Source organism: Pogonomyrmex barbatus, unplaced genomic scaffold, assembly GCF_055798465.1.
Source record: "Pogonomyrmex barbatus isolate J1 unplaced genomic scaffold, ASM5579846v1 scaffold12, whole genome shotgun sequence".
In the NCBI taxonomy this organism is placed as follows: Eukaryota; Metazoa; Arthropoda; class Insecta; order Hymenoptera; family Formicidae; genus Pogonomyrmex; species Pogonomyrmex barbatus.
In genome coordinates, this window is record NW_028297108.1 from 7,099,142 (window position 1) to 7,114,392 (window position 15,251).

The 15,251-nt window shown below is 43.2% G+C and overlaps 1 protein-coding gene across 3 annotated transcripts in view; it reads left to right on the plus strand.

Moving 5' to 3' along the window:
• The window catches only part of LOC105431272 (ubiquitin carboxyl-terminal hydrolase 48), a 51,615-nt gene that overhangs the window by 9,767 nt on the left and 26,597 nt on the right, over positions 1–15,251 (plus strand). For all 3 annotated transcript variants that reach the window (XR_016138165.1, XM_011645358.2, XM_011645359.3), the window contains 2 exons: positions 7,634–7,741; positions 9,733–9,839. Coding sequence is in view for 2 of the 3 variants with exons in the window: in XM_011645358.2 (XP_011643660.2) it covers positions 7,634–7,741; positions 9,733–9,839 (215 nt within the window). In the remaining variant the exon portion in view is untranslated. The remainder of the gene's footprint in view (positions 1–7,633; positions 7,742–9,732; positions 9,840–15,251) is intronic.

Genomic DNA, 15,251 nt, shown 5'->3' on the forward strand with positions numbered 1-15,251 from the left:
TCCCGGGGGTGGCCAGTGTCTCGGGGGCGGTCATATATCATCCACCCTTGGGGGTGGCCGCGGGGGTAGAAGCAAAAAATCTTACCGAGCAAAAACTATCATCAGTGCTCGGTAAAGCGAGCTGAACGTTTCGCCCGTCCCTCTCTCTCTCTCTCTCTCTCTCTCTCTCTCTCTCTCTCTCTCTCTCTCTCTCTCTCTCTCTCTCTCTCTCTCCCCCTCTCCCTTCCCCTCTTTCTTCTTCCCTCCTCGCCATATTCTCTTCATCTAAGGTCTGCGTGTCGCTATTCTGCGTGCGTTTTCTCTCAGTTTTCTACAGATATGGTTAACAGTGAGTTCATATAGTAATTTCATCAACTTAATACACTTTTCGTGTTCCTAAGTGACTACTTATGTCTTTATTAATGTTACATTAAATACATAGAATTTTATATGTATATATAAAATTATGTATATAAAATTATATGTATGTAAAAAATTATATTTGTATATATACACTGTCGATTAAAAATTTAAAACCACGTACAAAATTTAATTTTATTGAAAGATTATTATTTAAAAGTTCGATTTCTTATTTAATATCTTCTCTTGATTTGAAAATAAGTAGACATTATATTTAGCACATTTCTGACACAGTATTCTTCAGAAAAATGAAATTGCAATTGTAGTGTTTTTTTTTACAAATTTAGTGAATTTAATAAATTAAATGTTTAAAAAGTGTTTAAAACGTTTAAAAAGTCTAATATTCTTTGCTTTTTCTCTTATTTTATAAAAATATTTCTTATAAAATACTCTTAAACATTTTATTATATTACCTATTATTTTCTTATATTATGAATAAAATACAATATGTTAAATTATAATACATAAATTTGATTTTATTTTATGTAGTAGACATTTTTAATTAATGATTTCAAACTTTTGATCGATAGTACATTTATATAAAATTTATATAAAGTTTGAAATTGCATGCATTTAAAAAAAATGTTAATTACAAATGTTTTCTTTCATAAGTGTTAAACCTATTTTCTTAAAACAAATATTTTCTTTCGTAAAAATTGTTTTCCTTATGCTTTAACTTTTTTATAATCCAAATTTATTTATTTAATATTCCAAACAGTATTGTATTCTGTATTCATATCTCATTTTTATCAATAAATGCGTTCATTTATTTCTACGATTCTATATTAAATATATATAATATAAACTATATATGCACTTAAAGATACTTTTTTCGAGAAAAATGAGTATGATACGAACTTATAAATATAAGAAAGATACGTTTTTTTTTTTTTTTAATTTCAACAACTTTTTATTATTATTGTAGTTAATACATTTCTAGCTACTATTGCCTACTTGTTATGCTGACTTATCCAAATCATCCAATATCTAGGACTCTTATTCCGATGGATGTGGCAGGAAGGGGGAGGGGTTGCGGAATATCGGGGAGCACGTTCATACGATCGACTGTGCTCTCTTTTCGCAACGGTGCCAATGTAAATAGACGGGAGCGATCAAGCATGGCGGGTGGGGCTGCGTTTTTCGTGGTGTATCGCGGTAGCCCAGTGGTCACGCCTGGCTTAGCAACTTACGCGTGTTGTTTTCCGATCGGGAACGCTTGATCGATATTGAGAGGTCCGACAAAAAAAAAAAAACGAGCTTAGCAGGCGCAACGATCCGCTTTGCAACGAGCAGTGCCCTGCAAGTGCAATGCATTCAGGAAACGACCTATGGACGTACGTTACAATGTATTGTAGCTCGTGAGACAGAGACATTACATTGTAACTGACTTATAGAGTTATCAACGACAGGTTTCCTTTGCCGTTGATCAAGAATTCGCTTATCGTCGGACTTCCTATCGGACTTTGTTAGAGAAAATTCATGTTCGTAGTAACGACGATAGGAATTAAATTATGGAAATTTTCTTCTTTCGCTCTTCTACCTATTAATTAGACTACTTGTCTTCGTAGAACAAGTTAAACCCGATGTATCGTACGATCGATAGATTTCCTATTTCTGATTATCGCGAATTAACCGAGTCTTTGTTCGATTACCTTGACATTCCACGATCTTAAATATCTTTCAGTCTCCAATTCTTCAATGCAATTCCGATTAAAATAATGAACTATTATTATTTCTAATTATGGGTATTTTATCGTTATCACGGTGTTTGTATTGGAGGCGATGGTTTTTGATGGATCACTGTATTAATTTCTCGTTCGCTCTTCACTTTCCGTCAATTAAATTCGTTGCATATCTTTACGCCTTTCGATAGTAACGTACCTTGCATAGCGAGACCGGCCGCGGACAACCAGAAGCGGAGCATCCTCGACGAACCCCCTTTTTATTACATCGGCGAAAGCCTCCGGTCGGTCTTCTTGTTTGCTCAGAGGGGGAGAGGATCTTCGGTCGCGCGGGATAGTCCTCACGCGGGGCAGGGGAGGGAAGGGAAACAGCGTGGAGAAGAAGAAGGAAGAGGAGGAGGGGGAGGGGGAGGGGGAAGAGGAGGACGACGGTCTGAAGTTACACCGGCGGTAGTCCTGTTGACCGACGGACTGCGGCAGGATGTCGATTATCGACGGTTTTTGCCGTGATTCCCCTTTTTCGAGCCGAGCGCATAATTAGCTTTCGTTATTCTAGCGCGCACTGCCGTGCCGTGCCGTGCCGTGCCGTGCCGTGCCGTGCTGTGCTGTGCCGAGCCGTGCCGAGCCGAGCTGAGCCGCGCGCGGCCGGCCGGCTTCCGCCCGCTGACAACGATCGAAGACTCCTTGCTCGCATTATGCTCGCCGCGATCTTCCTCCTTTGCCCAGGCTATTGTCCCTCTCTCTCTCTCTCTCTCTCTCTCTCTCTCTCTCTCTCTCTCTCTCTCTCTCTCTCTCTCTCGCACCTCTCGCATCCTCGTTCTTCGCGGTATTATGCCGCCGTGCTGCTCGCCTCTTTCGGTCTCGGGCGATTTCAGCGGTCGCGCGGCACCGACTCCAAGATTGCTTAACGAAGGTTCGAGCATTTCCTTCGGCGATCGGACAGCCCGGAGTTGTGATGATGATGACGCGCTTTCCTCCTTCCGAGAATTACGGGAGAGGGAAAAACATGTAAGACGACAGGGATCTAAATGTCTCTTTACTCTTCTTTAAATTTTCTTTTCAATCTGAAATTCATATTTCCCCGTTAGAGAGTTATCTTCAGATCCGTTGTTTTTTTGGAAATGTTATCGTTCTTTTGTTTTAAATTTTTCTTTCAGAGATCCTAAGGCGTTGTTACACTTTCGAGTTTTAAGTCGCGATTTCCAAAAATGTTGCTTCTTCCCTTCTCGCTTTTCGAGCTACCAAGTAGCTCGTGGAATGCGCGTTGACTATGCAATTCGCGCGATTATTGCTTCCCGTACCGTTAACGAAGCCTCGTTACAAGCGAAGTTTGTAAATACCTAAGCGATGGTGGAGAAGTGAGGATCGGTTCTTCATGCCGCGGGCGCGTCACGAACTTGGGTTGGAATGCTCTGCATTAAATCACTACCTGGACCTCCTGGACATACGTCGAAGTCATGCTAGCTTTTGCAATAACCCGTGCTATTATTTTTTTTCTTTTGTTACGTTTGTATCTTCGAAACGAAATCGTAACAGTTACGCATCATCATCGATCATTACGAACGAAATACCGAACGCCTGCGATACTTTCATCTTTTCACGCGTTAATAATTTAAGTATCGCTCGATCGCGCAAATCGACGATTGAAAGGAGGCAATTAATAACATCTGCGATAGTACTTAGCCTTACTTCGGACCGTCCGTAGAAAATTTGAAATTTATTACGGAGTATGTAGGACATTATAATCTTTATTTTTATTTTCTTTTACGATTTTACTGGAAAATACCTATATATTTTTTCCTTGCTTCTTGCTTCTCTCCGAGAACATTTCCTTTGCTGTACTTGCCTTGCCTTATTTTTCGCAAAATCGATATTTACGTGCGCGTCCGCCGGAAACTTAAAGTCTGCCGGATCTGACGGAGGATATTCGAGCGACGGAAAAGTCCGTTGATGTACATCAACGGTTTGTCTCGTCGCGTCGGTTCGTTTCTCATGATCAGCGTGGACATACGCGGGCTCGCAATGTTGTTCTCTTATTTTCCCCGAGTGTCCCGCGGTAACCGGCAGCAACATTGTTTTTCTCTTGCTCTACCCTTCCCCCCTTCCCTCTCACACTCTCCCGCTTCTCCCGCTCTTTCGCCATCTATCTGACGACTGGCTCTCTCTCTCTCTCTCTCTCTCTCTCTCTCTCTCTCTCTCTCTCTTTTAGGATTCCTTTTTTAATACTCGGACACACCGAGGACCTTTTACCACGGACACGTAGGGGCCCTCTTGTAATGACCGCAACGCTCCAATGCACTCGGCGTCCGGAGCTGCATAACCGGATGCTGCAACGGGCGCGTAGGATGCATCTTGCTGCGCGTCCGTCTATCCTTCGTCGTATCTTGTTGACATTTTATTCTCGATATTGCAAGTATAAAGATTGAGAAATGCGTTTCTTCAGCTTTTTTGTTAAGGATAATGAATAATAAATAAATATACATGAAACCGTATATATGGAATTGCAACAATAGAATATAATGAAGTGCAAACTCTGGATAATTAACCTTATAGTTCCAATTATTTTTTTTACAGTTTAAATTATAGCTCTATTTATTGCAATATTTACTGAAATTTAACGCTTGATAAATTTATTAAACGTAAATCAGTCTTCTTCGATTGATGTAAGCGTTCCTGTCTCGATCCATTAGTTCGTCTCCCCGAACGCGGCCAATAATTCGTTGACAAGAGCGGTAATCTCTCCGAAGAGATCGAGAATCATCTAGTCAAATACTGACGGGAGAAGCGCTAAATCAGGGAAAGCCTAGGGACACTCGTTTTGGCTCTCGGGGTTGCCCGGAAGACAAATGTCAGCGGAACATGCGGGGAGCTTGGCTCTCGGCCTCTCTTACGCGTGGAGATGCACGGTCTGCGGCGGTAAATCAAGGGTGGTGATATTAAAAGGCCGCTTATACGCGAAAACATAAGATTTATTTCTGCTGGAGAGGAATGCGCGCGCGAGAAGGAGCGGGATAAAAGGCGGTTCGTTTCGTTGATCGCGAACGATCGCGCGAGGAGCGAAAGGAAGGCCAGACGAGAGAAAGACGGATTATATCGAAACGAATTTTTCTTGGCGCGCACGAACAGAAAGATGAGAGTAGAATCAAAGCGAGATAAAGCTGCATTCATGATGAGAGATTTGGAGAGATTTGGATTAATATTAGAAACTCATGTAGAAAAAAATGGGAAAAAATATATAAATTACAGAAAATATAAATAGAAATTAAAATATAAAATTAAATCACGTAAAATAATGTGTTTTTTCAATACCCTTTGTGTTTTTTCAATACCCTTTTCTTGATCAAAATCATAGATTGTACAATATTTCTGATACTATTTGCACTACAAAATACACATTTCGTATTATTTTTTTACGGAATGTAGGAAATAACATTATAAAAATAAATTAAAAAAAAAAAAGAATTTCCGTCGACATTTAATTAATGAATCGTGTCAAAACTTCTTTCATCTACACTTTCCTCGGCATATTTTCTTGCATTATTATAATCTTGGATTGTATCCGTGTAATGATTCATTTTCTTTTGCAAGGACTGGCCCACTACCGCGCGAGGTTCGGCCGTCTCGGTTGATTAAGGCCATCCACAATGATGCTGTCACTAGGTTCGTTCGTGCATAGAACAGGATATTATGCACCGGTATCGAACAATAAGTTGCCAACCACAATGACTCGGCTCGACTGTTTTTCTCCGTCGAACGATCCGTAACTCGTTCGTTCGGACCTTGCCGCTGCTGTACCAACGCCTTCGTTAATTCTTTCGCTACCGAAGTCGACTAACAATTCACCATGACTGTTCTCCGTGTGTCAGGAGCAGCTATAATTGCTCAAGTATAACCGACATTCCTGGGCTCGCCAAACTCGCACGTTTTTGCTCGTAGTTCTCTATTCTCTATTCTTATTTCTCTCTTTCGTTTTTTTTTTTTTTTTTTTTTTTGTACAAGTATAAGGAAGACGTGATGATTCACAAGCTAGTGAAACTAACTCGACTTTAATTCTTTACCGAAGATACCTATTTTTTCCGAACGCTTTTCCAAGCGCGCAGCTAGCGTGTCCGATACGTCGCATCCCTTCGTCGTTCGAAGGCAGGAAAGCCGCAAACCGAATCCTGTTTTCCTCCTCCATCTCCGCGATCTCCGGGGAGCAATAATCGTTGCGGGGCGGAAAAATTTCGCGACAGAAGTTAAACAAAGCCTCGAAGCAGAAATAAAAAAGCTGGGGGACGCAGACGGGAGAGAAAGAGAAAACGGGAAGAGAAAGAGAGAAACGGAGGGACATAGAAACCGGGGGGGTGTTCGACCCAGCTTCGACCGTAATAAGGGTGACCACCACCCTCCGCGGCTCCGTTCGCTCCTGCCGCGCGCGACGTTCCTCTGTTTCTACTGTTTGAACAAGGCTCATAATTAATACGCGCATTCGCTTCTGGAAAACGCGCGCCCGGGGTGCTCGGGGTGCTCGGGGTACGTGGGGAAAGGGACATTTTTAAACTACGGCTTCGGGTGGCTCGCCTTTCCGCAAAGCGCGTCGATACCTCACGAGTTCTCCGACTGGCTACTCCGATATATCTCCGATATTTTTCATCCTATTTTCCTTTGTGGACCGTAGGAAATCATCCTCTCTCTACGTTTTCGCTGACAACTTCGTTCATTTCTGTTGCTTAGATTAATTCTAAAATATATGAACAAGTGGAATCATGAATCTGTGTTCTTTATATTTTATAATTATTATAATTTAACAAAATAATTATTTAACATCTGGTTTGCTTTGACTAAACACTTTTTCCCCTTTTTTTAGAATTTCAAATTAGTTGCGGTATCTGCGTTAAATATTTTGAAATTTTACTTTTTAATTAATTTCAGTAAAATAATAAAGTTAATTTGCGATTTTTTGATCAAAGTTGTGTTTGATTTGTAAATCTGATTTTTCGGCATCACAAATTTAAAGAGAGCTCCGTCTATTCCCATGGTAGAGTCGTATGACAACGTACCTGGCTCGTTTCGCGAGAGATATCCGTCTTTAAGAGCATTATCTGGATGGTCGTCGGCCAGGGGGATGGCAAAAACCATCCGCCCCCTTGTGGTATGTGAAAAATGATGCACAACCCCGTCCCCTAAACATCACCTCCGGAAAGTCCCGAAGGAAACGTTCGCCGTCGTCGTCGTTCTCGTTGTCGTCTTTCTGGTTCGTAATCCGTAAAATGTCACGGGCGGGCTCGCATTATCGAGAACATTTAACTCGCTCGCAGCGACAGAGAATTTTTGTCACACGAGCAACCAAACTCGGAAGCACATGCATTCTACGAAAATTATTTAAATTATAAGAGTAGAATATTATTTGTTGTAAGGATTTATAAGACAAATATCAAGGATTATACCTTATCTTATTATCGTATTTGTAAAACGCGTTATTTACCGTATGTAACTATGTATGATATTGACAATAGTGTCATTTAGTTTAACAGTTAGTTAACGTACTCGTGTACATTTCTCGGTTTCAGATACGCAGAAATCTATTCGAGAACACCACCGGCAGGCATCCAGAACGCATCGCTTCTCTGCGAAGCGCATAAAGGATTCCTACATCCGCCCAAAATTAATCACGAACTGTAAGTACCCGCTGTATATCTTTCGGAGGACATATCTGTTTGAGATACACGTTACACGCCTCGTTACACCCGCGCGCGAAGCCCATAGAGGAGAATCGTATTTCGAGGGGGGGGGGGGGGAGAGAGGGGGGAATGAAGTCGATCGCTCGAGGGACACGGAGAGTAGCTCTCCGAGGTTTCGGGTATTTTTCCTCGACGGGAATTTCTCGAAGGACACTATATTATAAAGCGAAAGTGCGTGACCTCCTGGCACGCCTTTCTCTCCTTCTCCTTGCCTCCGCTCTCGTTCCTCGGCCCCCGTGACGTGATGGATACGCGAAAATGTCACTCGCACGCCCCCGGGGCCAACGCGCCATCCAACATCCCCCGACCATTATGCTAAACCATTGTCCACTATCTGCCTAAGATAGCCGGCGGCTTAAGTCGTCTGCTTTTCCTCCGCCTCGACGGTGAGACCGTTAAAAAATCATTTTTGCCATCTTGTCCCTTTCTCGCCTCCCCTTTCTCCCGACAGTGATTCTGGTATCTATTGCGAATATTCACTGTTTCCTCCCACGTAATATAATAATCTTTACACTTTGTGTAAATCTAAAAGTGTAGTCAGTTTAAATATAATGCGATGTATAGAGATCTATTGGAGACTTGACAAAAAGCGGATTACTCAAAACTTTTTCGTAAAGCTTTTAACTTTCAGTACATAAATTCGTATTAATGTTTTAGTTATTAATCGCTACATTATTTTATCCTGTTCTTTCGGTACTTTATACAATTTTGAATATCTGGCAATATATTTCGTAAGGTCTATATATAATTTTTTTCTACATCAGAGATATAAGATCGCGTTATTATTCAGGTTGAAGATGGCGCGGGAAAAACATGCACGGAAAGAGAGAGGGAAATTCGCGAAACGCTGCGTAGCCCGGCTAGTATATATTTTTTCTACTTTGATTTCTCCCCTCTTCTCCGCCATTCATCGTCTCTCCTCGATGCATCCACCATTATTCGGGCGTTAGGCAAATACACACAGGAGCGACGACAAGCTCGTCCGCGCGTTTTTGCCCCCGTGAAAATTCAAATGAGACCGCGCGGCATATTGCGCTGAATCGAAATTAATGTCGCGCAACTAATTATCGGTCGAGTCATCATCGTTTCGTACCGTCGGGCCTCTCTTTCGCTTTCGTATCGCGAATCGCGTCGCTGTATAATCGTCCACCGTTCTACCGAGGGACAAACGATCGTGTCGATTACCATCTATATGCGCGCGCGACCATCTTAATCAGGTTTGATTGATCGATCATTGACATGTGCCTTTTATTATTATTTTTCTTTTCTTTTCTTTTCTTTTTTTTTTTTTTACAAAAATTTATTATGGATCAGTCATCACAAGATGCAAATCTTGCGAAGAACGAATGAGTCTGCTGACGAATATTGTTAATCGAAAATTGCAATGTGTAAGCTGTAATGATGATGATGGAAATTTCATTCGTTTAATTAACGATAACTCGCGATCGACGTATATTCCCGGCGCTATTCCGAGGATAGACAGTTCCAAAATTACGGATATTAATAGCGCGACAGTTCGCGAAATATTATTGATTGCATACTAACGTGAGATTCTCTCGCGATATGGGGTTCAGGAACCATGCCAGGATCGAGCGAACAATTGCAAGGGCAAAAAGCTGGAGCCGTGGCACAGCAAGAAATTTCTAATTTGCGGTATAATTAAGGGAGACGATGCAAAAAGCATTACGGATTCTACGGCGTTGTCGGAAAATCGCAAATTCCATCTTGCAAATACGTCTCTCGTCCAATCGCGCTTTCTCTTTCTCTCTCTCTCTCTCTCTCTCTCTCTCCCTCTCTCCCTCTCTCCCTCTCTCCCCCCCCCCTTCCCCCGTGTTTCTATGGATACTTCGTTATAAATATCAAAAGCTTTACCGTGCAAGTTTGCCTCCTGATCAGAATTGCAGCGGAACATTATCTAATTGTTGCAGGTATAGTATAGTAACTGCGGAGGAATGGACGAAGCTCATGCAGTTTTACGAAGCCGACTATCCCATTATTATAAAGAAGATTGGCGATGACTATCAGACGGATCCCGGTGAGTATATACTTTTTTTGTAGAGCGAGGGATAAAAGACTGCGACGGATTGCTCATTGGATTGTTCAAGCTGTAGACCGCAAGATGATTTCAGCTATACTCTTAAATGTCACGATATACCGCTATACCGTGGATTTATTTATTTTTTTTTTTTCGATTCGCGGAACTTCGTTGTCGAACGACTTCTCTCTGACGCACATGCGTCAGATATTCACCGATAATAACCGTGATATAAAAGTTACGCTCGGTCGGGATCGCGTTCAGCAATATATCTTATACAGATAGACGGAGGACGTACGTGTGTGTCGCTACCATGAGCTTCCTACTCCGCCTCTTTCCCAACCTAACCCAAGGAATAATGCCAGAAGACATTAGCCGCCGATTTACATAAATCCCCCTCCGTTCCCATCTTCTCAGTTGGCTTCTCCTCCAGGCCCCAAAGTGTCTCATTATAATTAAGAAGTATCCTGAAAATTAACTGGCAGAAAAAGCAACGCCACGCCGGAGATACGGTGGGTGAGACGGCCGCAAATGGCCCTCTCAGAAGTTTCTCGCCCCCTGTTTCACGCGGTGTGCCGTCTTCGGGGGGGGGGGGGTGTTTACTCCTTCGACGCTTTCGTTTCGTCGATTCTCATTCGATCTTCTCGTTTCCAATTGCATATAGGTAAATTTTTTTTTTTATAAATTTTACGAATTTTTTTTATAAATTTTAAGAGACAATCTGGCGAAAATAAAAATACTCCTGCAAATTTGGGAGAAGAAATCGGAATGAAAAAAAGGAGCGTGCGTGCGTGCGTGCGTACGCGCGTGCGTGCGTCCCGAGGAGCGATCTTCATTCAAGTTTCTTCGGGCACGTGTCATGGCGCTTTCTCAGACCAGCGATCCTTGTCGGCCGTCTGGCAGGCAAATTGGGTTCCGACGGTAACACCCGGGGGACCGGTGATGCGAGAAGGGGTACGACGCTCACGTCCCGCCTCGTGTTGGCCACCGAGACCGCGCGGCGTTTATCGTGTGCGCGAAGGACCGGGATCTCTAAACATCCCATTGTCTTGTCCGTCTCCCGGTCGCGAGTGCGCCACCTTTTTTTTCCGGGGCATTTGTCAAGGCGCTCCTTCGATTCCTTTAGAACGACGGGAAGCTACGCGGCCGCCGTCGCCGCTGCCGTCGTCGCCGCTGCCGCCGACGACAACATCTGAATTGCAAAGACCCTGCCTCTCGTTGACGGCGAATCGAATGGCCGGTATCACGAATGATCGGGACACCGACAAGACCGTCGGGCAAATGGAGATGTTTAGGGTTAAAACGACGATTTTTGTGAACAAATGGTCCATAATTCGGCTTCTCCTCGCGGTACGTATCGGGATAATGATACATATTAGATTCGTATGTATAAAGTTTCTGCAAATTTTTTTAATATATTTAATGCATTTTTACTTTCACAAACTTACTTTCGCCAATTTTTACCAATTTATCTCCTTATGATCGTTTACTTTTCCGATGCCGATGATATTCAAGACCGCGAGGAGAAGCCGACAAACAAGTGATCCAGCTTATTTTGAGGGCGCGCTTTGCGGACATGAAGGGTCTCGGGATGGGCGCAAAAGGGAGAGGGACGGATTGCCAAGCGCAAAAAATGGGGGTTGCTTTTGGTGACTGATACGGCCCTGACTAACGAGTCCTAGCCGGACGATCGTGCTACTCTTAAAGCCTCCAAAGATCCCCTTTTCCCGCTCTCTTTTTTCCCCTTCTGTCCACCGTCTCCCTCGATCGTGGAGGCACATTAGGCACCGTCCAACCTCGTATCAATCACCCGGCCACCCCCCGATACTCCCCTCCCCCCATCGCAGACCGCCTGTTCGCTAGTTGACAGAACCGGAGGTGACGCGATTGAATACCACCCTCTGCGCCTCCGTGCTCCTCCGACCGACTCGATGACGACGGTGATGCTGGAAAATCTAAGCGGGAAAGGAGGAGGGGATGTTAGTTGCCTCGGCAAAGCAAAATCCGCATCTCAACATAAGACATCTTATTCGCTAGTTGAATCTCGCGAATATCAAACTTGAAGCAATCAAAGCTTATGATCTGTAAGCCAAATGGTGGGTTATTTATAAGATTCACTTCGTGATTTGTAAAATCTGCTTCAAGTCTGCTTTAAGCGAACCTTATAAATTATGGATTTCTATTCTTGCATTGAGTCTTTGATTCAAAATCACAACTCATCATGTCGCATATCTTTCCTAATTTAATTTAAAATCTTCACATTTATTTCTTCATGTATAATCGATGCCATTGACAATAATTTCCAACGGCGAAAAATAAAAGTTGAAAGACGAGATCTGTCCTCGAGCCGCGTATCGACAATTGCGTAAATCGCGATTATCTTCCAAGAAGTGGCTTTACGCGCCGGATTGAAGCTGATTCTAAAAAAAACGCAAGTGGCACGGTGCTGCTCGTTGTTTCATTTCTCCGAACGTCGCTGGTAAATATCTCGCTTAGGCGCCAGTCGGGTGCCACAAATCAGGAATGTCTGTGGCGTAGGTACGGCACTGCTTGTATCGCAAAACCGATGAGGAACGAGTGAGCGAGACCAAGAAAACCGTGCATGCGGGGCAGACAGACGGGGGCAGAAACCGGCGGCGGCGGCGGCGGCGGCGGTAGCGGTGGCGATGGCGGTAGGAGAGACCGGCCTCGAATTAATATTCGGACGGCGATTTAGATTTAGAACACGAATTTGCTGATTAGTTCCCTCCCCGAGAATGCGGTCGCCTACGTTGCAGCGGACCGTCCGTCCTTCCATAAACGTGCGGCTAGGGCGGGGGCTGAAACGGACCTGGATTCGAGATTTAGTTTCCTGAGGGGGTTGAACTTACCAAGGGGTCAAACGATTCAGGAGAGACATTTGTTAGCCCCCTGTCCCCACCCTGCGACAAGTGCGCCGGACACGTCTTAATATATACATCCGCTGACCAATGAACATACCCTTATGAGCCGCGTTGTCGTGCGGTCAAAGTCGCTGCGCCCGTAATGGATACTGACTTCCACCCGGAACTTTTTCATTCGAAAACTTACAGCCCACGAGACATGTTGCCCACGAGAACGGCAGGCATTGCCGTTTGATTAAGGATTTATTTCAACGGGGAGCTTCGCTCCTTCATTGCTAATCGCGTTTTTACTAAACAGGAAAAGTAATCGTGATCAATCACGAAGTTGGTATCAACATTGAACGAAGCGATCCGATTATTCTATTTTATTCTATTATTTCTAAAAGAGGAAACAATTCTTCAAACAGTGGCAAAATATTTTGATTAATACATCGAACTAATTCTTTGCTTGTACTACTTATATCAGTCACATTGTTTTTTCCAACCAAAAATTGAATTTTTGATCAGCGCTATTGTGAACACACACACATACACACACACACACACACACACACACACACACACACACACACACACATTATATATATATATTTTTTTTTTTTTCATGACGACCAGTATATAAGATAAGAAAAGGGAGGCTTAGCGAAAACATTAGCGTGCAGGGAACGGAAAAAGCGGCGTTTTCGCGTAATCGCGCAGGAAATGAGCAAAGTCGGGCAGGACAAATTTCGCAGGGACGAATTAGCGCATCCTGCTGCTGAGTCTCTCGGAACGCTCTCCCTCGATGCTTCTGTTATCCCGAAGGAGATCCCCACTTGTCTGTGAACCTACGGGGGGTCCTTTTCCTTCAGGATTAAATGGAGCGCCTAGATGACCGATGCTCCGTCCTCCGGCGGAGTGGTGGAGTGCGCGGACTGCGATACGAGGGTTGGAGAACGGGGACAGGGGTTGGGTGGAAAACAAGATAAAACAAGGATAAGGCTCGCTCTCAGATCCCCTCTTCCAACGATGCTCGGACGCATCTTCCGATCCCGTCAGAAGGAGACCCTCGATAATCTGGAGGTGTCTAATCGTCTATATCGCTTGATTTAAACCGCCGCGTTTGTCTGCCATCCGAGTTAGTCCCTTTGTCCCCTTTTATCACGGAAAGTTTTCAAGTGTATGCTTCCGTGTGTACTCCAATTCCATTCGTGTATAAAAGAGGAGGCATTAATTCGCTCCGTGACAAATTCTCCGATTAAAAATTAGCTCTTGCCATCCATTCGCGAGATAATTCGAGAAACGAATTTTAAAGATAGGAAAATCGAAGCTCGTTAGTTACGGCTGACACACTTTGTTGTGCGTTGCCGCCGAATTCGGCGATTCGCAAAGTAGAAGCGAAACATCTCACGTTTAATTAACGAATTCGTTGACGATATCGCGGAGGTATTTCATTTGCGAACGCGTCGCAAGAGACAATCTCTCTCTCTCGATCTTCCGCGTCGCAGGGTGACAATCGCATTTTGCGGATTTCGGAAGAGAGACGCGTAATGCCCTAGCTGTTGCCGACTCGGTGTCATCCCGTAAGAGGATTAGATCTCGACTTTGTTGTGGCTCTCGAAGACGTTCGTTAGTGAAATCATTATTACCACGGTCGATCTTCCTCGGCTACCGCGACGTTGATGCTGCAACGTCGAAGGCGTTTATACCGAGGCACGTTTAAGAGAATCCTTGATTTTAGCCGCCAATTATCAGTGAATTGATTCAAAAACTTAAAACATCCAAGCTAAAGATGAGAAGATTTACTTATTATCATTTTACTTATTATCTTTGTATAATGGCTGTGTCGTTTAATTATATATAGTGTACTGTATAATTGTTACAACTAGCTTATTAGCTGCTATATAAAATATATTCTCTTCATTGCCGTTCATTGTGAAATTTAATTAATTTAATAATACATTTTTTGTTTAATATTAATTTAATAATACGGTTGGCAAAACGGAGAAAATTATTATTTACTTACTAGGGCGAGCAGTTCTTCTTTCCTCTCTCCCGGAAACTCCGAAGAATTCGAAACATATTTCGGGAAGGGTGAACGGTTCTCGTCGTCGAGTCACGACGGTTAGGGGAACATCAATCTTTCATTCACGGGGTGACTTGGGAGTTATGAATGAAAGTTGTTCAGCCCTTTTAATATAATAGCGAACCCGATGTCTTTTCGCTTAACGCGCTTTCGATTTTGATCGAAGAGCGATTTTCCTCCGACATTTGATGCGTTCCTCGATCTTGGCTTTGAATAATTCAATACGTTTACACTTATCGCAAAAAATTTTATTTTTCAAGAGAAAATTTTTTAGAAATTTTTTTTAAGAATTGGTTATAATTAAACAGACACATAAACATGATTTAGTCGTAATGAAAATTCCGAAGGGAATTCAAATCCCTTGACGACGATCCATAGTATCAATATCTCGTTTCGAATTAACGCCCAAACAGTTAGTAGCACTTCTATTTCGTTTCAGGATTCTTCTTCGTCCGGTCGCTCTAA